Raw genomic sequence first — 26372 nt, 5'->3', positions numbered from 1 at the left:
TGCACCTCCCCCATTCTAGCTGGCATGTCCACCCCACTCAACGCTCTCTTCTCTCCTCCTTACCCCCCCTCTCTCCGTCCTCTCTGCCCTCCCCCCCCTCAGCGGCACGGCCCCACTGGCCTGCCTGGTCACCATGCTGCACTCCCAGGTGAGAGGAGACCGCGTCAAGAACAGCATCTTTTTCAAGCTGCCCGGCAGGATGAGCCTCTTCACACTGAAGGTCTGGGATGATGATCACACCCCCATCCAACATTCACACGTTCTACACATGATAAACACACACCGTGTCCCTTCATTAACAGAAGCTCCATCCTCTTTGTGCGTCTCGTTGCAGAAGAACGCCCTGCAGTGGACTAAGAGCACTACGGAGCCAGAGGCCGCGGACGCCACCAATCCGTCCGCCACGCCGGCGACCGCCACGGCCTCGGCGGCCGGGCCCGCCGAGGGGGCGGAGCAGGAGAGCTGTGACTCCGCAGACACGGCCGCCGCCAGCGGCGAGAACGACGGTACGCGGGACTTGTTCAGTGTGGCTAGAGGGGTCGAAATTAACTTTTTAGCCCCGCAGCCAAATATCTGGTAGATTTTTTTCCCCACCCACCAAACCTTTTTTTCCCAGCCAAAAAATAACATTTATATAAAGCCTTTTTGTTTCACATAGACATACAGTACATTTAATCTGCTTAATAACATGTTATGGTGGTGAAAAAAAGTGGTCAGAGCAGATTCCTTTTGCCATAGCTACACAGCACAGGTGGGGTTGTAGTCCTATCCCCCACTGAAAATATTGTTCTAGTGAGCAGCCAACCCATTGTTCAATAACAAAGTACTAAGCTATTCTATAGGAATGAGCCCTATAACCATACCAGCTCGGCAAGTTGACTTTGCTAGCTACCTAACCTAGCCCTAATGATATTGTACTGCTGTGCAAAATATCAACTGACCAGTTGTTAAAACGTATTTCACAACACTGGTTATTCTAGCCAGCAATCTCAAATAAATGTGACGCTTGTTTGGGTGTCTGGCGCAATATGGTTAGCTACATTAGCTAGCTAACGTTAGCTAGTCACGAGACAGTCCCAGTCAGCTAATGTAGCATAGCTTTAATGACAACAAGTTTGCTTTTGTAAGTAGCAGACAAAACAGAAATGTTAGCCATTTAGTAGCCTAGTAACTGTATCTTGCAGGCTAAAGATGGGCCCCCAAATAATTTTACAGGTAATTTCGTTTGATGCACAACAAGCAGATCCACCGAGAGAGCTCTTTTCAAGCACCTTTCATTCACCCGTGCGCTCACTGCACTGTATGAGCCACAAAGGCTGATCTTACTCACACTGCGTCAATGCTGATATTTTATTACAAAAACATTGTCTGTGCTATGATCCACAAAAGCTGATATTTTGTTAAGCACTGAACCATCAATGATGATATTTTGTTGCAAAAAATATCACCTGCCAAAGTGTCAGGTGGCTTCCAAAACATACACGGCAAATGAAAAATATACCTGCATTTGGCGCTTGTCGGGTGTTTATTTCGAACCCTGTGTGGCTAGTATAGACCAGGAGAATTCTCCTATGTTTTGTGTGTACATTTTCCTGTAACTATTGATAAATTCTGCTTTCGTTAGTTTTGTTTAATTTACCTCAAAAAGTTGAACAAACAAAACTCTGTGGTGATGTAGTACAGCTTGTTTGCATTACGTATCTTGAACAGTGGCTTTAGCCTGTGTTGGCATGGCTGTAACTAGCATTGAGGAGTTTTTTTATACACAAAATGTTAATAACATACATAACATAATATTAATAACTATTGTTCACAACAATGAACAATAATTAACTTTGGATAGCCTTGGGACAATAGCAAGAACAAGATTGCAGCCATGGTTGTTGGTTTCAGAGCAGGTTTTCAGAGTCGTCCTCTGGACGTTGGCTATATCCATATCTCTGACGTTATATTTCTGACCACGAGCCGGGCCCGAGGAAATGAGGGGAAAATCCTACCCGACCCGTCTGGGCCCGAGGGCTGGGCTGCGCTGGGCTGGGGTTTGGGTCGAGAATTGAAACTAGTAAGAGACTGAGCGTGCGTTCCGAATAGCATACTATATAGTATGTTAAAAAATGATGTAGTATGCCCCAATACATGGTGTGCCACATGCAGTATGGAAAAAATACCAGGATGTCCTACTACATCCGGTCGTATTTTGCAGTATGCAAGGCAGCAGGCTTTTCTGGCTATTCTGACCCACAATCCTGTGCGCAGCGGGAATAACGTCACGTGCGAGTCGCGACAGCTGTGGATGAATGTCGCTTTATGGACTGCGACGGATGTGGGCAAATTTCAAGGTGCAATGTTGTGACAGTGGTATGTTCCAACTGTATACGTACTGCATGCAAAGTACGTACGTTCTAGGGGCAGCTGTAGTACGTACTGGTAGTATAAAGTAGAAGTAAGTGATTTGGAACACAGCCAGAGCGATGACCAGAGAGCAGGTAGAGGAATATGTTGGTGGTGGTGGTGGTGGATGCGGTTAGTCAACTGCAGGGTGATCTTCTCCATTGAGACACACAGAGGGGCTGTATGGACTGTTTGGCAGGGGAGATGGGAGGAGGACAGAGAGGACAGTCTGGACAGGACAGGGACAAGGACAGAAAAGCAAAAGGCAGAGAAGAGTAGAGGACTATAGAGAGCATTTGCATGTTTTTGATCCCGCCAAGTTAAACGTAAAGCCAAATCTAACTGATGAGGAAAGATAAAGGTTTTCATTCAACCAGGCCAGGTCAAGCCTGGCTTATGTGTGTTGGCTGGCTTGTTTCTGTGCGGGACTGGTAGGACGGTAATGTTTGATAAATAAAGATGGGTCTTGTCACCTGGACACATCAGTTCCAATGCTTCCAATGCTAATCCAGCACAATGAGAGCGGGATAGCCAGTTAGCTCATGAGCTCACAACAACTAGCAGCAGCTTCCATGACATTAATGGTAGCGGTCAGTGGCTAAAGCAGTTACACTGATGATAACATAGTCATCCCCACCAGGAACCCCGGTCTCCTGGGTGGGAGTCCAATGCTCTCACCACTACTCTACTTGTGCAGTGGAGATCGGCGGGAGGGTTTTGGTGTCCTTATTCCAGTCCCTAGTGTGGGTTCAGGTTAGAATATGGGTTGGGACAGGATCTGATCTATAAGGCAAGGGGTAAAGGTTGGAGTGAAAGGATGAACATGTGGAGGTTTGGGGTATAGTCCCATAAAGTAATCCCCACCGGGTCTTCAACCCGAGTCCGATGCTCTCACCACTACTCTATTTGTGCAGTGGAGATCGGCGGGTTGATTTTGGTGTCCTCCTTGATTTTGGTGTGCTGGGTCTACTGCCTCTTGTGGTGCCAACAGAGAAATGCAGGTCAACATTGTCAGCAGTAACGGCTGAGGGAGAGGGGGAGTGATAACCGGACGAACACTATACTAGGTGCGCTGGCTTACAGTCACTCACAAAAAAGCATCAATACATACAGCTCATTTCTCCATCACCACCTAAAACTGTGCCAGTCAACAGTCAGTGTAATCACTGAAAATAAACCACATAGGCGTAGAGCGACTGGTGCATCACACCCTATACAAAAATTAATTACTATAGGATTTGAAGTGTCCTACTCCTATTGTAATGAGGACTGTCTGTCTATAATGCAGTAGCGTACCGTGGGGTCTTGCACAGGGTCTACTCCGACATTGTTATTACTCCCAATGCCCCCCCCACCCCTTGCCCGCACACCCCTTACACACACGCAGATAGGGAGAGAAACTACGCACGTAGGGTAGTAGCCTAGGCTACTGATGTTTTTTTAAACACATCAACAAAGGGCAATAATTTGAGAGCGAGCGAATAAGAGGGCAATATTTAGGCCAGAACAACCAAGCTTTTAGGGACACACTAAATAAACTACAGAGCCATTATATGACAACAATGGCCAAGCACCACGAAGAGAATGACAGGACGATAAAATACACCCCCTTAGGACACAGCACTCAATAGCCTACTCCCCTACTTCACTAATCAGGCGTATTAGCCCACCGCTCCAGGTCTTGATTTGGTCTTGATTTGATTTGGTTTTGACTTCCGTAAGCTAGAATAATTTTATCTGGCCTACAATGTTAAGTGAATAACGAGCTAGTAAGACCGGTGTCAACGGTCTATATTCATGAGGACTGTAGGGGGCGACGGAGCACTACCAAAATGCTAAACACGGATGAAAATGAAGCGATATGGCAGAATACAAGACGCATTTAAGTCAAAAACAGTCAAAGTCGATTTCGGGCTTCCCCTTATGGTGTCAGAACGATGGCTTATTTTCAAGTTTTCAAATCAAGTTTTATTTGGATTTGTATGGGTAAGCCAGGCTTACCCTGGCTTATAGGAGCAATCGCCACTGGTAGGGGTACCAATAATTTGGGACAATTTAATTGTTCCTATCAAAACGTAAACAGCTATAATTCCACACCAAAACGAAGTCCATTAGGCTACGACAACTCGTGCTCAAACACCACAACGCCTTTTATCAAACTGAAATAGCCCTGCCAGTGCTAACCATCTCTGGGCTACTGTATTTAACATAATAACATCGCATTCATAAGCCATCGTTCTGACACCATAAGGGGAAGCTTGTCAACGACATGCGACAACAGGTCCTTATCTCTCACATAGCAGCAAATTCACACATTGCCAACATGATCAATCTGAAATGCATACGGTTGCATGTCCACCGACAAGCTGTATTTTAGGGCGCTATAGGGATGAGAAAATAACTTACCTGATATAAAATGGGCACCGCAAACATGGGCATTTCTGATTATGTCCTCAGTCCAGTTCGTAGGCTACGCTTAGCCACAGGCGACTCCAGTTCTGAAAAGGCTGGTTTCCTCTTGAAACGAATAAAGTTTGCCACTAGAGCGCCGATTTGTAGCCTACACCCGTAGACGCAACAGCCAGACATATTGATGGTATATAAAATACTAGTCTTTGCACTACAATACGGCTCGCTCTGAACTCGTCTGTCTCCCCCTGCTTCTGTTTCAAGAATGCCCGCGCATACATAGCTGGGTATATAATGAACAAATATGACCCATGCTCTATTTTAACAAATGCTGGGTTTTGAAGCCTCGGCGCTACCAATAAATAACTTATTTAGACGTGTTCTGTCCGAGTGAAATTATTTTTCCGAGGTAGTCTTTTTCTGTGGTGGTGGGGGTGCTTTGAAGCTTCAACCCAGCATTTGTTAAAATAGACCATTTTGCTTAGGTAAGTGAAGTTTCATGTTTATCTCACACTTGTAGACTAAATATGAGCGCCTCTCCTAACTAGGCCGACACCGATTTATTTTGACGGCAAAGTGAATGGACCAGCTAAGGACTGTTGTCTGGCATGAGCGAGCGGAATGCGACAACGGGACTGAGAAGGGCTACATTTCAACCAGACATTCCAGTGAAACCAGGTAGTAAAAACAACTTACCTGATATAAAATGGGCACCGCAAACGCAGGCATTTCTGATGATTTCCTCAGTCCAGTCCGTACACTTAATAATGGTGATTTCGTCTGTCTTCCTCTGCTACTGTTTCAAGAATGCGCGCATACTTGTGCTGACTAGGCTGTAAAAGGGTCTATAATTAACAAATATGACCCACGCTCGTTACATAACTTCTACAACATCCAGTGACAAAATCTCATGGTACCTTGCTATGTCCACACCAAGGATTGAACTCACAACCTTTGCGGTGATAGGCAGCACACTATCCACTCGGCCACCGAGTACAGATTAGATTTACCTAATCTGTAAATCTGTTGAGTCTTTTTGTTTTGATGTTATGGGACCACTGCCTCTTGTGGTAGCAACATAGAACTGCAGGTCAACAACGCCAACAGGGACGGAGGAAGGGAGCGACAAAAAGGATTCCCTCTTCTTGGTGTGTCGGTTTACAGCCAACACACAAAAATACCATACTAGTGACAGCACCAGTTGCATTTCCTTTTTGTTTTTTTATGAAGAATGCTATTTTCTTAAATCATCTAGAGGCATGTATCAAATTTACACTCCAAAATGCATTTCCGTTTAAATTAACCTTACCAATTCAAAGGTGTGTGGGGTCAGGTCCCCTGACCTAACCCCCCACCATCGAGACTCTTGACCTGTGACCTGTGTTTTTTACCTTCTGGTTTAGGTTCAACCCTGTATATATTGTAGAAAAGGTCCCCCATTCCCCTAAAGCACCCTGTATTGGCCTGGCTGGAGACAAGCTCAGCGTGCTAATACACTGTAAAGGGGAACAATGTGCCCTTGGAAAAAACAAATGGCCGTGTGTTGAGCTTCAGCAATGGCAAACCAGAGAAGGATATATTGGAAAGCTATGGATGTGTTTGCTTCCATGGTTACGCACACACGACAATGCCAGCCGTGACCCAGATCACAGATGTTTAATGTGTGTGCTTGTGCTTACATTGCACGTGTGCAGGCTTTTGATTGGGGGGTTGTGTGTGTGTGTGTGTGTGTGTGTGTGTGTGTGTGTGTGTGTGTGTGTGTGTGTGTGTGTGTGTGTGTGTGTGTGTGTGTGTGTGTGTGTGTGTGTGTGTGTGTGTGTGTGTGTGTGTGTGTGTGTGTGTGTGTGTGTGTGTGTGTGTGTGTGTGTGTGTGTGTGTGTGTGTGTGTGTGTGTGTGTGTGAGAGAGTGAGAGAGTAGAGAGCTTGCATTAATGTGATTCCTGCATTAATGTGATTCCTGTTTCAAGGTGATATTCTGTTCAGATAGGGACCCATCATCAACCTTTCAGGTGGTATGTGTGATACATTTATCACAATTCTTCATAAATCAGAGATGTTGGGTCGAGAGCTGGCCCGATAACCGTGCCACTGATGATTATGGAAGACTGATAACAAAATAACTAGCCGGCAAAACCGTTGCCATGAATACATTTCAGAATATATTTTCCACCTTTATTTTAAAGTAAATTGGTCTGTATTTTAGACAAATTGTTTTCAGTAATGAGCATACCTTAAGAACGATTGCTTGTTTATGGAAAAAATTGCCCATCTATGAGATTGTCTTCACCCTCCAACTCGCTCATCTTCAAGTTCTGCGCCCTATGAAGTGAACCCAACCACTGCATCAATAGAAGTTTACTTGCAAAGGAGAAATACATTTTGTACTTTCTGATCCCTTTGCGTATTAACTTGTTATTGTATGTTTAATAAGTGTTGTTTAATAGGTTGTATTACTGACTCATTTAACTGGGAAATAAGTGCCATTTATTGGGAAAATTTGTGCAAGGTTTGACATCTTGCCAAGGAATACGGGCCAAGTAGGCTTTTGGGAATGTACACAAAAAATGTTTAATGAAGTGTGATGGTTGGTGCAGTGATCACGGTTATTTATACAGAAATTGATCACAACCCCAAATTTCATGCTGGTCCCAGACCTGGTGATGCGCAGAGCAGGGAATGGTACTGGGAAGGGAATGGTACAGGGAAGGTAATGATAAATGGGAATGGTACTGGGAAGGAAATAAGAATGGTACTGGGAAGGAAATGGGAATGGTACTGGGAATGGTACTGGGAAGGTAATGGGAATGGTACTGGGAAGGTAATGGTAAATGGGAATGGTACTGGGAAGGTAATGATAAATGGTAAATGGTACTGGGAAGGTAATGATAAATGGTGAATGGTACTGGGAAGGCAATGATAAACGGGAATGGTACTGGGAAGGTAACGATAAATGGTGAATGGTACTGGGAAGGTAATGATAAATGGGAATGGTACTGGGAAAATAATGATAAATGGAAATGGTACTGGGAAGATAATGATAAATGGTACTGGGAAGGTAATGGTAAATGGTACTGGGAAGGTAATGGTAAATGGTACTGGGAAGGTAATGATAAATGGAAATGGGAAGGTAATGATAAATGGGAATGGTACTGGGGAGGTAATGGTAAATGGTGAATGGTACTGGGAAGGTAATGGTAAAGGGGAATGGTACTGGGAAGGTAATGGTAAATGGTGAATGGTACTGGGAAGGTAATGATAAATGGGAATGGTACTGGGAAGGTAATGATAAATGGTGAATGGTACTGGGAAGGTAATGATAAATGGGAATGGTACTGGGAAGATAATGTTAAATGGTACTGGGAAGGTAATGGTAAATGGTACTGGGAAGGTAATGATGAATGGTAAATGGTACTGGGAAGGTAATGATAAATGGAAATGGTACTGGGAAGATAATGGTAAATGGGAATGGTACTGGTGAGGTAATGGTAAATGGTGAATGGTACTGGGAAGGTAATGATAAATGGTAAATGGTACCGGGAAGGTCATGATAAATGGGAATGGTACCGGGAAGGTAATGATAAATGAGAATGGTACCGGGAAGGTAATGATAAATGGGAATGGTACCGGGAAGGTAATGATAAATGGGAATGGTACTGGGAAGGTAATGGTAAATGGGAATGGTACTGGGAAGATAATGATAAATGGTGAATGGTACTGGGAAGGTAATGGTAAATGGAAATGGTACTGGGAAGATATTGATAAATGGTGAATGGTACTGGGAAGGTAATGATAAATGGAAATGGTACTGGGAAGGTATTGATAAATGGTGAATGGTACTGGGAAGGTAATGATAAATGGAAATGGTACTGGGAAGGTATTGATAAATGGTGAATGGTACTGGGAAGGTAATGCTAAATGGTGAATTGTACTGGGAAGGTAATGGGAATGGTACTGGGAAGGTAATGGTAAATGGTGAATGGTACTGGGAAGGTAATGATAAATGGTACTGGGAAGGTAATGGTAAATGGTACTGGGAAGGTAATGGTAAATGGAAGCCTTGGTAAGAGGGTGATGCGTGTTCCAGTTGACCAGGGTTTGATCCCCTGAATCATCCTCTCTCCGCGCTCGTTTCCCTCTGCTTTATCTCGTACTGGGAAGTCATGTGACTAATGGAGGGTGAATCAGTGAGCGTGCGGTTTGACAGCCCTGCGTTTCCCCCACAGCGTCCGTCGACGAGACGTCGTCCAGCGCCTCGTGCTCCGCAGAGCCGCAGCCCCAGACCCGGCTGAGCAGAGCGGGACAGGCCCGGCCCGACAGCCAGGCCCGGCCTGACAGCACGCCGCAGCACGCCCAAACCCGGCTCAGCCGCTCCCGACAGGTACGCTGAACCACCGGTGGTCTGCAGCCCGTTCATCCTGAACTCCTCACAGGGTTGATTCACATGGGAAAGAAGAGAGACCTGATCATGGTGATGGGCTGTGGAGCTGTAAACAGGACATATGTGTCAGCGCTTTATTTTTTTGTATGATTTTATTTTAGTTTCATTAAAAAACAAAACATGGTATTTATCACTCACACAACATCCAAACCAAACATCAGAACATACAGATCTACATAGTTGCTCAGTCCTACATAATGTACTATTTTTTCCAAATCATACCCTATATTAATTTTAACACCTTTTAACAGATCCTCTTTTGCAAATTTGAACTCCACAAAAAAAAGAAAAAAAAGAGGCACCCTCCTACGTATTGCATTCCCTACTGTACCTATGGATGTTCCTTAGTTACTGTAACTATCAACGATGTGTCTGCAGTTTTTGACTCCCCCAAGAGGGGTGGGGGGCGGCGAAACAGGGATTAGATTTTCTCTGTCGTTCGCATCACGGGCGTGTAAATGTTGACATTTTTAGCACTCAAATTGCATTTGGCTGGTGCAGCTTGGTAATTGTTGAAGTTTTTAGCCAATCAAATTGCGCTGGGCGGGTGAAGCCTCTGATTGCGTTGGGACAGGTGCAGCCTGTTGAAGGTTTAAGGAGGAATGGAGGCTGAAGCTCATTAAGAGGACAGCCTGCAGCAGGGATGGAGCTCTGTCAATGCTTTCGAGAGCACGTATGGAAATTTACTTTTTCTAATTTAATTCAATCTTTAAGCTAGTGTGCTATTTTGGACATTTAGGCCTATTTGTGGTCTAAATGCCCAAAATAGCACACTACCCCTTTCATCTCAAATGGTGTAAGGATAAATCAATACCTTGTTTGCATAACCTTTTCTTAAATGGGTACTATGCATTTGTTTTGCAACAAAATTCTAATTCTAAGGAATATATTGCAGTATCATTTTTCTATATTTGCACTGTCTTGTCTGTCCTGTCTTACACAACAAGCACTCTCCACCATGATCAAGACACCAAATAATAAAAATATAAATTTTGATTAGGTTAAGGTTAGTTTTTCTTTGTCTATTTAGCAAGAATTTAAATGTCTTGGATTGTGCTTATTTTTATGCTTGCAATGTTTACCCGTGAGTCAGAGGAACCCAGATATGAGATATATATGAGATACCCAGATATCTGACGCTGATGTAGGGAGAACCCAGGTATGTGACGCTGATGTAGGGAGAACCCTGGTATGTGACGCTGATGTAGGGAGAACCCAGATATGTGACGCTGATGTAAGGAGAACCAAGATATGACGCTGATCTAGGGAGAACCCAGATATGTGACGCTGATGTAGGGAGAACCCAGATATGTGACGCTGATGTAGGGAGAACCCAGATATGTGACGCTGATGTAAGGAGAACCCAGATATGACGCTGATGAAGGGAGAACCCAGATATGTGACGCTGATGTAGGGAGAACCCAGATATGTGACGCTGATGTAGGGAGAACCCAGATATGTGACGCTGATGTAGGGAGAACCCAGATATGTGACGCTGATGTAAGGAGAACCCAGATATGTGAGGCTGATGTAAGGAGAACCCAGATATGACGCTGATGTAGAGCGAACCCAGGTATGTAGGGAGAATACGGACGGGGGGTGGGGGGACGGGGGCGGGTGTTTCTGGTGACGGCCTGTGTCCCATGACCACTTGGTTCTGAGCGCTTTACTCACCTTGAGTCACAATGGAACCAGAACGCAGGAAGCAAAAGCTGCCCCCTCTGTTCAACCTCAAGATTCATATCTGGAAAATGTACTTGACTTGCAATAGTTGTAACTTGCAATAGTTACTTTGGGAAATAACTATATCTGGAATTCCAAAATGGGTAACACAGATACAAATGTAATTGACAGGTGGTGAATTCTTTAGTGAATATAAATTAACATTAGCCAGCCTCCCTGCTGTGCGTCTCCCTGTGCTGCTGTAGTGAATCTTTGTCCTTTGTGGAGCCGCTGACTAACCGGGCCGCTGTCCCCTTTGCTGTCCCCTCTGCTGCAGTCTGGGAGGCAGAGGAAGAAGGCCGTGATGATGCCACGCGTCGTCCTCACTCCGCTCAAGGTCAATGGTGAACATGTCCCCTCAGGTATGAACTGTTCTGTAACGGCTCACTCTGACAGTCTTTTTCACCCCCTCTCTCTCTCCCTCTCCCCTCTCTAACACACACATAAGAACATACGCACATCTTGCACCATTTCAACTCTTCAACTTTAGAGAGGCGTGACTGTATCATCATATCCATTGGAGAGTCCGCTCGGTGGCGTCAACAACATGGATATGAAATCACAGAAAGTCAAGACATTTTAAGTTATTTAGTAATGTCAATAAGAATGATCTTGCCATTGCCGAGACCACCTTTTAAAGTCCACAGTCACCTCTGGATAACAGAAAACACTCCCGAATGTCCTTTATATTGCTTATCTGTCCTCAACACAACTCTCCCTTGGGAAAGGTTCCTTGGATGCACCTTTTGTCCTAGACCAATCTTAATCCTTCATGTTCCTTTGGGTGCCATTTTGAACCAAATATCCCAGCAGCACCTCCCGGCACATGACCTGGTTCTGACTGCAGTCCTGCCGCGTGCCGCCCAGCCCGCCTGTCCCCGGCGCCGCCCCGGAACCTTCCCCTCTTCTGTGGCTAGATGTCTGTCAGTCTTTGTGTGCAGGAAAACCTCTCCCTGCCATTTTGTGCACCTGCGATACCTGTCGCCCCCCTTCTTCTTGTGTGTGCTCCTGGGATACCAACACCCCCCCCTCTCCCCTCACCGTATGTCTCCAGGATGTCCAGCCGCTCTCTGTTTTCACGCTTGGGGCTCATGCATCCTGATGCTCAGCTTGGATGTCTGACCCCCCCCCCCCCCCATCTCATCCCACCCGCCCTGCCCCGCCCCGCCGCTCGCCCCTCCCACACTCCTCCCCCTTCCTCCTCTCCTCTGTCTATGCGGGTCTAGGGTACCTACCTACCGACCGACCTCCCCCCTTGCTTTGCGTGTGCGCACACCTGCGACCTCTGCCAACTCCTGCCCCTGCCACGCGGGCTCTGCTGCCCTCCTGCCCCTGCCACGCGGGCTCTGCTGCCCTCCTGCCCCTGCCACGCGGGCTCTCCTGCCCCTGCCACGCGGGCTCTGCTGCCCTCCTGTGGCCCGCCCCTGCACCAAGCCTCCGTCAAACCTTTCTCACACATGACCGCAGTGTCTCACCGGCTGCTCCTCCTCCTCCTCCTCCCACCTCTCCCCCCCTTAGGAGCAGCGGGGAGGCGCAGGGAAGGCAGTAGGGGGGGTCCCGGCCCCACGCTGCGGGCCCGCCCAGAGCTGGGCTGGAAGCGGCCCCAGCACTTCAAGAGCATGCGTGGCCACCTCTCAGGTACAAGGCTTAGAGACCCCAGAACTCCCCTCCATGAACACCCCTCCGCTCCACCCAATCATTAATCAATTAGCGTCCTGATTTGGCGACTGACACACCAGAAACCTGAGGAGTCTCCGCGGGATTACGAGGGGTTTGGGGTTTAAACTTGTGGGTTGGTGTTGAAGAGATCAACACATCGTGTGGAAAGCTCCCAGTGGAAGGGAATAAATTCATCGTTTTTTTGCCCTCTGATTAGCCAAGTTTCTGGTTCACAACAAGTCATTTGCTTCATCCGTCACTCCTACAGCGACAATAACAATTTGATGACACCGGCGCATTGGCGCCAGTAAATGTAAAATAAAATGCTGTGCAACTGAGTGGTCTGCAAGGCGTGGAAGATCAAAACCTGGCCTTTGACGAAGTCCTGTAGGCCAGAGCAGTGTTGAGGAAACAAGTGTGCTAACAGCTTTGGTCAGTAACTAATTCCTAACATCGGCTGTTTGCCAGTGCTTACTGAACAGAACGCTGGCGCTTAACGGATTGTTAGTTTAAGGTGGGGGTTATGATCGTGTTTGCTGCTTTACTAAAATGTCTGCCTGTGCTGCTGGTTACCTGAATGCCCATTGTCTTTGCCGGCAATGGAAAACGCATTTAGCTCGACGTTAGCTTCAGCGAACGGAAAGCCGACGTTGTGTAGCGTTAGCAGCTAAGCTAACGGGCTGCCTGTGTGTGCAGGTCCTATGAAGAGGAGCAGGGGAGGTGTGGAAGTGGACTTTGAGACCCCCGGCTCCATCCTGGTCAACACCAACATCCGCGCCCTCATCAACACGCGCACCTTTGCCACCTTCCCCCCCCACTCCCAGCAGCAGCTGCTCCAGCTCCTCCCCGAGGTCGACCGCCAGGTCAGTGTGTGCACTTGTGTGTGTGCGTGCGTGTACGTGTGTACACCTGTGTGTGTGTGTGCGTGCGTGTGTGTACCTGTGTGTGCGTGCACCTGTGTGTGCGTGCGTGTGTACCTGTGTGTGCGTGCGCGTGAGTGCGCGTGTGCACGCGTGTGTGTGTGCGCGTGTGTGCACGCGTATGGGGGGTGGAAAGTGCCACTTATTTGCTATGGGGGGTGGAAAGTTCCACTTATTTGCTAACTTGAGCACTTGTGCTACAGTAGGACCCCACTCATCCGAACCCAACTGGACCGCAGGTCGTTCGTATCTCTGAAATGTCTGGATGACAAACTTATGTTAAAATGCACCAAATTCAATAAGTGGTATGCTTGTTTCATATAGACTCATAATAGACCAATAAATACCCTTAATTACTTGTGAAAATGCATCAAAATTGCAATCAAATAGCCAACTAAACTCATATAGCCTAGCCTATAATAGACCTACAGTAGCCTAATAAAATAACCGAATTTCCACTTGAGTGCGTGCTTTGATCAAATACTGTACTTTATTCTCAAATGAGGCTTACGCTGCATCGATAGGCTACTGTATTCGCAGAACAACATGGTATAGCCTAAAAACAACCCAACATTAGAACAATTAGAGCAAATGATAATCAATCAATAAATAAATGAAATGACAGACAAGTTGTCGTGTCTTAGGCTATTGTAGCCTAAAAGAAAGTCTCTAAAACAACAGATGTAGGCTAACGTGGCCTAGGCTATAGGCTATTATTTAACAAATACAGTAGGTCTAGTAGGCTAATCTACATGCTCACAACACGTCTGTGTTCCTGAAGTCCATTAACTGGGAATGAAAAATGACTCGATGCTCCTCTGCTTCAGGTTGCTGACGCGCTTTCTGGCTACCAAGGAATGCAGCTCTCGCGCAGCAGACTCGTTTGCGTTTTGCGCTCGACATTAGAGTAACAAAGAAATTAAACGTGACAGTAGGCTACAGCCTACAGGCAACATGTAGGTCTACATACAGTTCTGTTTTTATTCACAGTAGGGTACAGTACTCCTAATGAAAATCCCACCAGTAACCAGATAGCAGGCAAAAAAAAAAAAGATTTTTTTTTTAAGCCTGTCCGGTAGACCGGGAGGTTCAGATCTCTGAAGTTCGGATGAGTGGGGTCCTACTGTATTCCCTAAAGTAGCTGAGTAAACACGTCGTCGCCGTCAGTCAACGTGGCTATTAGGACTCTGGTCACCATAGGTAGGTAACCTGCTAGTTATCTTCTTGGCTACCATACAGCTGATATCATTTTTGCTTTTAAAATGTTTTATTTTGAAAACAATGGCAGGTCATTTATTTATATGATAAATTATTCAATTTAGCCTAGTAAAATTAATAACCAGGCTATTCAAATCCAATTTGTCAGGCTCTATTAGTACGGTACTATATGTGGAGTAAATAGTGTCCGGAGACCTTAACGCATAAATGCTATGTTTTCCGGTTAGAAAGACAGAAGGGGAGAGTCTACCCACAATGGCCTGCTGTATAAATCATGGACCTACCAATGACTAATCATAACATGACTGCCATTCTTTGTTCAGAGTTGTTCTTGTAGGCTAGTGTCTACTGGAACTCGGTTACCTCGCGGGTGGCGTCATTCTCCACCACTATACCTCCCACCTCACGACTTCAAGCATAAGCATCATAAGCCTATTGTCAGGGCAGGCTAATTGACTTCGCATTCCAGTCGCCTATACAGTGATGAGCGACACTTTGTAACAAACCAATCCAGCGCAATTAGGCACAGTAGCGATCCAACACAATGGACTGATGCCTACATGCAGTGGCGCTGTGGCGGGGATCTGTATCCAACTTTGGGGGGGGGGGACATTTAGGCTACATGGAAATTTTGCAAGAGTACGTTTTTGAGGGGACATCTTCTTACGCGGCTGTATGGTCATTTGAATGCCACTACCACAATTTAAATATTGGGGGGGTGGGGGGCAATTTTAATGATCTCAAATATTGCGGGGGACATGTCCTCCCTGACCCCCCCAGGATCCCTGCCCCTGCCTACATGGCGAGTAGTACTAGTGAACGGGCAAGAACGGTGTTTCAACCAGTCTTTATCTGACATGAAAAGAAAATTTGTCTCTGAAATAAAATCTTAACTTCACCTTTTCCAAAAGACCCTTATATCAATGATAAAATAGAGGTTAAAATGCAAATACCAAAAGTTGGCTATTGTGTGTGGATAGGCTACTGCAGGGTGACGAGACGTCCCGGATTGTCGTGGTATCAAGGGTTTTCGGTCTCCTGACAAATTTAAAACACTTCAATGTCCCGGTTTTCAACATTCCATACCTACTTGTCCCAGTTATTCTAACCTACTGAGTGACTCCAGAACCTAAATCAGAAATTTAGTAAATCTAGTCATCTATTGAATCAAGAAAAGCTTACGCACCCAGCATATTCCAACATAACATTTAATATGATAAGAGTTAGGCTATAGAAATCAGACTGTCGGGCTGATTAACCCAACGAATAGCCTACACAAACAATGAGCCTCTGCATTCAACACTGATTTGTCTGTAGGCTATGTCACTCAATTTGCTTGTCAAGGTTGTTGCAGCTTGTGGCTCATCTGTCTGGCAACATCTACAGAATGCAATAATTTCAACGTTTGTTAGCCTGCTGCCTGTGTAACATAAACGCTCAAGTCATTTATTCACAATTCTATTAATAGGCTATTTCATTATAGGCCTAAACGGCTTAGCGCATATGTGTACATGTGCGAGTGTCTGTGTACCCACCTGTGCTGCTGTGTTACGGAACCTAATGTACAGATGTACAGTATGTGTAAACTGTAAACTGATTTAAAAAATCGTATTATTGTAGCCCTAACTAATTCTGCACTGAGTGCGGTCAGGTTCGCATCCAGACTGTGGAACCATTGGCGTTTTAGCACCGGCCCGATAATATCAAACATGTTTGATATTTAAGATTATTACGTGGGGTGATGTGTAAAATACTGATTCTGTCAAATATATCATTTAGAAAAATTATTTCTTTATCCAGGCATCTTAGTTTTACCAGTTTCATTATAGCGGAGCAGGTTATATTTGCTCGTATGTGGTATTTATTCTGTTCACAAGTTCGCGATCGTACAGCCAGGCTACAGAGCTCCAGAATCCCCTATGCCAAGCCGAGCTGCATCACATTGTGGCCGGCCCAGAGAGCTCCTGTTGCGGGTACAAGCACAGGGCTAATAGCTCAGTTTGTGGTGCTATTTTCCATTCGCTGAGTATGGTTATGATAATAATAATAATAATATTAAGAAGAAGAAGAATGAATATGTTATAGATATGGGTTTGTGTTAGAATTCATCAAGGGCGAATGGAAAATAGCACTATTGCACTGCAACAGGAGCGCTCTGTTCCGGCCGCTCCTCTGCTATGGCTACGGTTTCTGGAGCTCTGTAGTCTGGCTGTATGATCGCGAACTTGTGAACAGAATAAATACCACATACGAGCAAATATAACCTGCTCCGCTGTAATGAAACTGGTAAAACTAAGATGCCTGGATAAAGAAATACACGCGTGTGTGTGCGCGTGTGTGTACGTGTGTGTCCGTGTGTGCACGCGTGTGTGTGTGCGTGCGTGTACCTGTGTGTGTGTGTGTGTACCTGTACCTGTTACGAGTGCTCCAGTGACTCCACCCTGTTTGCTGCTATAGCATGTACTACTACTCTTACTGACTTACTTCTACTCCTGAGAAGCTCCGCCTGCCTGCTACAGCTGAAGCACTGACAGATCCCTTTACTCCTAACAGTCATTCAGTGACAGATCCCTTTACTCCTAACACAGTCATTCAGTGACAGATCCCTTTACTCCTAACACACAGTCATTCAGTGACAGATCCCTTTACTCCTAACACAGTCATTCAGTGACAGATCCCTTTACTCCTAACACAGTCATTCAGTGACAGATCCCTTTACTCCTAACAGTCATTCAGTGACAGATCCCTTTACTCCTAACACAGTCATTCAGTGACAGATCCCTTTACTCCTAACACAGTCATTCAGTGACAGATCCCTTTACTCCTAACACAGTCATTCAGTGACAGATCCCTTTACTCCTAACACACAGTCATTCAGTGACAGATCCCTTTACTCCTAACACACAGTCATTCAGTGACAGATCCCTTTACTCCTAACACACAGTCATTCAGTGACAGATCCCTTTACTCCTAACAGATCCCTTTACTCCTAACACAGTCATTCAATGACAGATCCCTTTACTCCTAACACAGTCATTCAGTGACGGATCCCTTTACTCCTAACACACAGCCATTCACTGACAGATCCCTTTACTCCTAACACAGTCATTCAGTGACAGATCCCTTTACTCCTAACACAGTCATTCAGTGACAGATCCCTTTACTCCTAACACAGTCATTCAGTGACAGATCCCTTTACTCCTAACACAGTCATTCAGTGACAGATCCCTTTACTCCTAACACAGTCATTCAGTGACGGATCCCTTTACTCCTAACACACAGCCATTCACTGACAGATCCCTTTACTCCTAACACAGTCATTCAGTGGCACAGTACAGAAAAATACAAGAACAGTATGTAGCATGCAGACAACAATGAAAATGTACAAACTTACGATCAACGATGACAGTAATACAGTAGCAGAGTACTCTAAAGTATGAAGTATTTTCCGTACTCTCTTATTGGTGGATATGAGTAACCAAGCGTGCGCTGTTCTGTCCCCTTCTCCCTGCTGTTCTGTCCCCTCCTCCCTGCTGTTCTGTCCCCTTCTCCCTGCTGTTCTGTCCCCTTCTCCCTGCTGTTCTGTCCCCTTCTCCCTGCTGTTCTGTCCCCTTCTCCCTGCTGTTCTGTCCCCTTCTCCCTGCTGTTCTGTCCCCTCCTCCCTGCTGTTCTGTCCCCTTCTCCCTGCTGTTCTGTCCCCTTCTCCCTGCTGTTCTGTCCCCTTCTCCCTGCTGTTCTGTCCCCTTCTCCCTGCTGTTCTGTCCCCTTCTCCCTGCTGTTCTGTCCCCTCCTCCCTGCTGTTCTGTCCCCTTCTCCCTGCTGTTCTGTCCCCTTCTCCCTGCTGTTCTGTCCCCTTCTCCCTGCTGTTCTGTCTCTTCTCCCTGCGCAGGTCGGAGCTGACGGCCTGGCTCGTCTCAGCAGCTCAGCTCTCAACAACGAGTTCTTCACTCACGCTTCCCAGAGCTGGAAAGAGAGGCTAGCCGAGGGTGAGTAGAGTCTGAAGCCTCTAAGAGAGGCTAGCCGAGGGCGAGTAGACATGAAGCCTCTAAGAGAGGCTAGCCGAGGGCGAGTAGACCCTGAAGCCTCTAAGAGAGGCTAGCCGAGGGCGAGTAGACCCTGAAGCCTCTAAGAGAGGCTAGCCGAGGGTGAGTAGACCCTGAAGCCTCTAAGAGAGGCTAGCTGAGGGTGAGTAGTCTGAAGCCTCTAAGAGAGGCTAGCCGAGGGTGAGTAGACCCTGCAGCCTCTGAGAGAGGCTAGCCGAGGGTGGGTAGTCTGAAGCCTCAGTAAGAGAGGCTAGCCGAGGGTGGTAGTCTGAAGCCTCAGTAAGAGAGGCTAGCCGAGGGTGAGTAGTCCCTGAAGCGTCAGTGAGGTTAACAGGGATTGAAGGTGACAGCCAAGGAATGTCCCGAAAACGCGTATCACCAGATCCATGAAACACACATTCACATTGTCACATTATTTGACTCTCTGGCATATACAGTCAGGAGGAGCAAGAGGCAGCTGTGGAAGGACCCCCTCAGAAATTATATGGAAATGAATAATTATTTTCGTCACTTTAGTACGTTTTAATATTTTTTCAGGCGATAAAGTAACCCGATGAAGGCATCTTTTTTGATCCATTCATCTGAATTGCCCATTTTCACAGTTGACTTTTCTTTTGGCCACATTTGAACCATTTTAGCTACACTAGAAATAACTGAGGCTCAAACTAACATCAAGCTAGCTACTAGTTAGCTAACTGCAGATGAAACTAACGTTACTGTACCTGTGCTGTCAACTCGCATGACCCCAGTTTTTCGGATCGGATTGACAGTTTGGGCAGAAAACCTCCAACACTGCCAACCACTTGAAGCAGAGGACATTCGAAGTGCTGCTTGCACCGTAGAAAGCATTGCAGCGATTTCTCTGAAATAATACCCTCAAAAAAGTATAATTTGCTCAGAGTCCGGACCGTTGTGGTTTGTTCCGGGTCCGGACTCCGGACTTTGAGGATGGATTTCCTAGGAGGTCATTTTTCTGCGAGGAGTAGAACAGTGGGTTTAGATTTCCCAAAATAAGCACACAAATCCTTTAAATGTTCATTTAAGAGAGTGAAGGAATCTTTGTGTTAATTCTCTGAAATGTTGACCTGTTCAGGTGAATTCACCCATGAGATGCAAGTGCGCTTCAGGCAGGAGATGGAGAAGGAGAAGAAGGTGGAGGCTTGGAAGGAGAAGTTCTTTGAAGAGTACCACGGCCAAAAGTAAGTTGAATGCATGGACTTTTTCTGCTTGATTCATGTAGATTTGATGAGAACATTCTTTGGGGGGAGGGGGTGTGAGGGTCTGGGGAGATCCGTCAACAAAAGGCAGCAAGCGAAATGGAGCCACTCTATTGGCTAGTCACAGCACAGAGTCTGAGACTTCTAGTTAACGTATTAGGGTGCTGCAGGTTTCTGTACGTGAGACACCAACAGCAGGAGCAGAAGAGGCACCTGAAAAGCAGTGACAAGATAAAAATGCCAGTGCCTCCTGTTGACCATGTGACAATTCCCTATATCCTCATGCTAAAATCCACTGTAAATCCACTGTAAATCTTATATATAGAAATAAAAAAAGAATTTTCCTTGTTGGCGTCTTTGCCACCTTTTTCACCCCCGCGGTGTGTTGTGCCCGTAGGTCTGGTCTGACGCGGGAGGAGTCTCTGAAACTGACGATGAGCGAAGCCGCGGACACCGCCGCCAGCGTCCTGGACGACGAGGTGGCGGCGGCGGCGGGGACGCCCAAGCGACGCAGCGTAGGCCGCAGGCGGCGCGACGGTAGGATGAGGCGCCGCACGCGGGCCGACCTGAGGCGCCGGGCGCGACGCACCCTCTGCAAGGCCGCCACCCCCTCCCTCCAGCCGGCCGAGCAGCCCGAGGGCACGCCCTCTCCGGACAGCGCCCCGCCTCCCGTCGGCTCGCCCGCGGCCGAGGCCACCGTGGTCCAGGGGGAGGTGGTGCTCCAGGTGGAGTCCGGGCTGGAGGTCGCTGCAGAGTGCGCCTCCCCTGACCCTGTGCCTTCCCCCGCCCCGGCACCCGCCGCCGCGCCGGTGCCCGCTACCGCGCCCAGTCCGAGCCCCAGCCCGGCGTCCGTCAGCGCCAGCGAGGAGCCCGAGGTCACGGCCCGACTTCTCCCCGAAGAGCCCGCGCCTGCCATGGCTCTGACGTCGTCTCCTTCCTCTTCCTCTTCCTCTTCCTCCTCCTCCTCCTCCTCCCCCTCCTCCTCTCCGTCCTCCCCCTCCTCCGACAGGCCGGGGGTGTTCGCCGCCGGCCTGGACTCGTCCTCGTCCTCATCCTCGTCCGCCTCCTCAACGGCGGCGGCAGCCGCCGACCCGCTGGATGACGGCGCGTCCGTGGTCACCTCCGCCACGGGCGGCACCGGCACCAGCAGCCGCGAGAGCAGCCCCGCCGCCAGCCCCGCCCCCGCCGCCAGCCCCGCCCCCTCCACCCGGCCCGCCCAGCCCAGGGAGCAGAAGAGGAGGCCCGACGAGCCCCAGGCCTTCTCCAGCTTTCCCGAGAAGAGGCCGCGGCTCGACGACCGTCAGTCCTTTCGTACCACAATCGACAGTGTCCACTCAGAGAAGCCGCAGCCGACCACCGAGGAGCCCAAGGTCCCACCTATCCGGGTACGAACCCTCCGTTTGATCTTGGCAACTGCTCCACACGAAAAGTCTAAAAAACAATTGGTCACCTGTCACAATTTATACCAGAGTCATATGTTTTCAGTATCCTAGTTCCTGTTCATTTTTATGCTCCCGCCAGGCTATAGCCTGGCCGGAGGCATTATGGTTTTGGGTTGTCCGTCCGTCCGTCCGATATTTGTTAATGCAATATCTCGGGAACGCATTGACGGAATTTCTTCCCCTTTGGTACAAATGTTCACTGGCACTCAAGGATGAACTGCTTAGATCGTGACCTCACAAAATGTGTTTTTGGCCTGATGAACACACTATCTCAAGAAAGGCTTAACGAAATTTGTTCATATTTTGGTAAAATGTCCAGTTGGACTCGATGATTAACTGATTACATTGTCGGGGTCAAAGGTCAAGGGTCACTGACCTCACAAAAGGGGTTTTTGGCCTGCTGAACACGATATCTCAAGAACGGCTTGACATAATTTGTACATATTTGGCCAAAATGTCCAGTTGGACTTTAGATTAATTGGATTAGTTTTTGGTATTCAAATGTCAAGGTCACTGTGACATCACAAAAGGCACTTTTGAATGCTAACGCTAGCTAGCTAACGCTAATAATAATGCTAACGCTAGCTAGTTAACGCTAATGCTAGCTAGCTAATGTATAATTCTAACACTAATGCTAGCTTTAGCTAGTTAGCGTTAGCATTAGAGTTAGTGTTAGCTAGCTAGTATTAGCGTTAGGGTTAGGTTAGCAGTTAGGGTTAGTTAGGTTAACTGCAACTTACATTGTTGGGCGGAGGTATTTAGCCGCTACGCGGTTTTTCTAGTTTCTCTATTTTCGTTATTATTGTGTTTGTATTATTGTCTAGGTTTGTATTATTATTTATTATTATTATGGAGAAATAAGAAAAATCCAATAAATATATTACAATAAAGTATCCCAGTTCCAGAAATCTGACATTGTTGTCTTTGTGTGTTTCCCCAGATTCAACTCTCCAGGATCAAACCTCCCTGGGTCAAAGGCCCGCCCACCTACCAAATCTGTCCCCGCATCGTGCCCCCCGGCGAGGGCTCGCGGCGGGCGGGCACGGGGGGGGCGCGCACCCTGGCCGACATCAAAGCCCGCGCCCAGCAAGCCAGGGCCCAGCGCGAGGCCGCTGCTGCTGTTGCGGCCACTGGCGACGGGGCGGGGCCAGGCGGGGGTGGGGGGTTGCGGGCTGGTGCTGGGCTACCGGATCGCAGCTGCGGACGACGAGCGCGAGAGCACCCGGGACCCGTCGAGCCCGGAGGAGGAGGGGGAGGGGGAGGCGGCGGCGACGGCGTGGAGGAGCAGGGATCGCCTGCGAGCTCTCATTCGTCTGGAGCACAACTACAGTCTTCCGCTGTAGAGTCGTCGGGGAGGACCTCCGCGCCCACACCTCAGCCTTCGCCGTCGCCATCGCTCTCCACCACGTCCACCTCGCTGTCCTCCGAGCCCCCCCAGACCCCCACTCCGCCTCCGCCCGCCAGGGAGGACAGAGCACAGGAGCTCCTCGGAGAGGAGGAGGAGGAGGAGGGGGTGGCGGTCGTGGCGGCGGCGCCGGCCCAGAGCGCCCCAAACGGGCTTTCGGACAAAACGCCGCCGCCGGCTCCGGAGGCCGAGCCCCTCGACTCGGAGAGAGCGGCCGGCGGAAAGGGCGCGGAGGGCACGTCCCTGGCACCCACCTCCATCCCGGACTCTCTGCCCAGGTTCGGGGCCCAGGGCGTGGACGTGATCCGGAGCCTGGCAGGCCCCGCCCAGCCGCGGGAAGGCGAACAGGCCAGGGCCGATCCCCGGGGCTCCGGCCCCGCGGGGGGAGGAGGAGGAGGAGGAGGGGGCGGCGGCGGCGGCGTCATCCAGCACGGCTCCCACCACGTTGGGCCCCCGGAGGCTCAACCTGCCTCCGGCGGCAGGGAGGCGGAGAGACAACGGGCGGACACCCCGCCGCCGGCCCCCCAGCAGGCCCCGGCCTCGGCGAGGGAGAGGCCAGACGACGCCGGCACCCACAGCGACTCCACCGAGACGGCGTCCGACTGCGAGAACGAGGAGGAGGGTCCGGAGGACGAGCCACACCTCCGCCGCCACGACTGGCACCGCCACCTCGCCTGCAACGCCCAGCCCAACGGCGGGCACCCGTACCCCCACGGGGGCGGCCTGCAGGCGGTGGAAGCGGCGCCACACGGCCTCCCGGTCATCCGCAGCCCGCCTCCTCCTCCTCCTCCCCAGAACCAGCAACCAGTCATCCAGGCCCACGTGTCGGGCCGCCACGGTCAGACGGTCATCCAGCCCTGCTTCCCCAACGGCCTCCCCGGCCAGCATCACCCTCCTCCGCCCGCCCACAAGCAGCAGCAGACCGGACGCTCTCACGTCCAGCCCCCCGACCACCAGGCTCTCCCTACGCCCGCCTCCCAGGCTCAGAGGGGCCACAGGCTAACCGACGGGGGCGGAAGCATCTTCGCCAAAACGGACACCGGCGACGACTCCAAGGTGGCCAGCAGGGGCGCCCCAGAGGACGATTGCAGAGGGGGGCTGAAACTCTCTCAGATGTCCCCTGCCAATCTTCCCGCTGCTGCCACCACCTCGGGCTCCAAGAGGCCCCCCAGCTCCAGCAGACCCGTGTCCACCGTGGAGGCCAACAACCCCCTGGTCACCCAGCTGCTGCAGGGCAGCCTGCCGCTGGAGAAGGTCCTGCCCCCGTCCCACTCGGCCAGCAAGCTGGAGATCAACCGCCTGCCGGGGGGTCCGGGGCCCCCGACGCCGTTGTCCGCCCCCCAGCCCAGCAGGGGCCCTCTTCCTCCGCCGCCGCCCAGGAACCCGGGCCCTCGTCTCCGGGGCCAGCAGCCCGAGGCGGCGTCGGAGTCCCCCACTCGAGAGGCGTCCTCCCAGAGCCAGCAGAAGACGTCCCCCGCGGGCCGTGGCTCCCCGGGCGCCGCCGGCCGCGCCTTCGGGCCCTCGCCGTCCCGCATGGCCTGCCTGATGGAGGAGGCGTCGTCGCGCGCCACGGCCATGCAGCAGTACCTCTCCCAGCAGCCGGGCGCCACCGGGCCGCCCGGTGCTGTGCCCGTCATCACCTCCCTCTCCTCCTCCTCCTCTTCGACCTCCGCGTCCAGGCGCGGCTCGGACTTCGGCTCCCAGAACGCGGCCGCCTTCGAGACCGCGGTCATCCGAGAGCCCTCCGGCCCCCAGGCCCCGCGGGGAGCCACTCCGGACAGGCCCGCCGGCGTCCAGCAGCACCCCGGGAGCAACCTGCCCCAGCAGTCCCCCTGCCGGACTGCCCCGGACGCCGCCTCGCCCCCGCACGGCGACCTGTGCCCCTCCGAAGTGGTCCCCACCATCAAGATCAGCTGGCACCCCTCCAAGGCCCAGCCCCTCCAGCCCCACCCCCACCAACAGCAGCTCTCGCCCGCCCCCGGCGTGAAGAACGAGGTGGCACCGCGGCCATCTTGCCAAGCTCTCGCCAAAAACTCCCCGTCCGCCCCGCTGGTCATTACCAAAAAGGAGCCCCTGAACTCCGTAGACGGTTACCTGGGCGGAGGAGGGGCTATGGAAGGACTGCTCAACATGGAGATGTCGCTGGCCAGGATGGCCAAGAAGGAGCAGCAGAGCAAAGGCCCGTACTCCTCCGCCTCCCCGTCATCCTCCTCCTCGCCCTCTCCCGCCTCCTCCCTCCCCTTTCAGCTGTACCAGAAACTGCCCAAGCAGGGGGGCGGGATGCCGGGCTTCAGCTACACCGCCAACGTGTCGGTCATGGATGGCAGCGGCTTCTCGCGGAGCATCGCCGACGGCGTGCTGCAGCTGCGCCCGCGCCTGGGCTCCGGCCAGAGCGCCGCGCTCAGCATCCAGGCCTTCGCCGACAGCGCGGCCGAGGAGGTGGCACTCAAGTGCTCGTGCCGCCTCAAGGCCATGATCATGTGCCAGGGCTGCGGCGCCTTCTGCCACGACGACTGCATCGGCCCCTCCAAACTGTGCGTGTCCTGTCTGGTGGTCAGATAGAGGGGGTTTCTACTGTGGGGATGCCCTGCCACCCGTTTATAACATTAAGTATTAGACACACACACACACCCCGGAACTTGCAAGTACGACATGGAGGGTGTTCAGACATGAGGGCCTGGAGGGTGTTCAGGCATGAGGAGGGCGTTCAGGCATGAGCAGGGCTTGGAGGGTGTTCAGACATGAGGGCCTGGAGGGTGTTCAGACATGAGGAGGGCTTGGAGGGTGTTCAGACATGAGGAGGGCTTGGAGGGTGTTCAGACATGAGGAGGGCTTGGAGGGTGTTCAGACATGAGGAGGGCCTGGAGGGTGTTCAGTCATGAGGAGGGCTTGGAGGGTGTTCAGACATAAGGAGGGCTTGGAGGGTATTCAGGCATGAGGGCCTGGAGGGTGTTGACATGAGGAGGGCCTGGAGGGTGTTCAGACACGAGGAGGGTGTTCAGTCATGAGGTGTTGGACGTGTACAGAACCCTTTGAGGGTGGAGACGGAGGCACAGGGATGTAGGATGTTGCCTTGTATTATAAAAGTGGTCTGTATTTTTTGTTGCATATTTTTTCTAAAGCTGTTCTGATGTTGTTATTATATTATTATTATTATATTATTATTATTATTGTTAATATGTGAATTTACCGGGCATGGTTGATGTGCCTTTTTTATTTGTTTTTCTCTCAAACATTTACCTCATAATCTTTACACACCATCAATTGAGTATGAAAATGGTGGCTGTTGTTTTTTTTGTTAGTTTTCCTCTTGTAGCCGGCACATATGGCTTTGAGGAACTTGTCTCTTTTCGCAAAGAAATATTTTTTTAACCATTAAAGCAAATTACATTGTTTCCTTTTTTGTGCATTTCACTCATTGAGTTGTTCTCCCCCAAGTCAAGTCTGTACTTTGCAGTTAAGCACAGTATTCTGTACTAATAAAGCGGACATTGAGCGAGTCTGTTAA

General features: G+C 49.7%; 1 protein-coding gene across 1 annotated transcript; it reads left to right on the top strand.

The window, feature by feature from the left end:
* Positions 1-109: 109 nt before the first annotated feature.
* Positions 110-25563, top strand: asxl1 (ASXL transcriptional regulator 1). The gene is made up of 10 exons (XM_084461760.1): positions 110-220; positions 335-506; positions 9024-9178; positions 11238-11322; positions 12479-12598; positions 13316-13482; positions 18647-18743; positions 19894-19999; positions 20415-21402; positions 22400-25563. Exons 1-10 carry the CDS (start codon positions 134-136, stop codon positions 25424-25426), a joined length of 5004 nt encoding a protein of 1667 aa, XP_084317886.1. The 5' UTR covers positions 110-133; the 3' UTR covers positions 25427-25563.
* Positions 25564-26372: the final 809 nt, after the last annotated feature.

Source organism: Borostomias antarcticus, assembly GCF_949987555.1.
Source record: "Borostomias antarcticus genome assembly, chromosome: 3".
Taxonomy (NCBI): Eukaryota; Metazoa; Chordata; class Actinopteri; order Stomiiformes; family Stomiidae; genus Borostomias; species Borostomias antarcticus.
Note: the sequence above shows the minus strand (reverse complement) of the source record. Positions and strands in the feature narration are given on the sequence as shown.

Excerpts from the sequence above, each read along its gene's own strand:
- asxl1 (XM_084461760.1), top strand. The coding sequence starts at position 134 with ATGCTGCACTCCCAGGTGAGAGGAGACCGCGTCAAGAACAGCATCTTT. Across the intron at positions 9,179-11,237 it reads GGCTCAGCCGCTCCCGACAG|TCTGGGAGGCAGAGGAAGAA; the intron begins GTACGCTGAACC and ends CCTCTGCTGCAG. Across the intron at positions 20,000-20,414 it reads GAAGAGTACCACGGCCAAAA|GTCTGGTCTGACGCGGGAGG; the intron begins GTAAGTTGAATG and ends TTGTGCCCGTAG.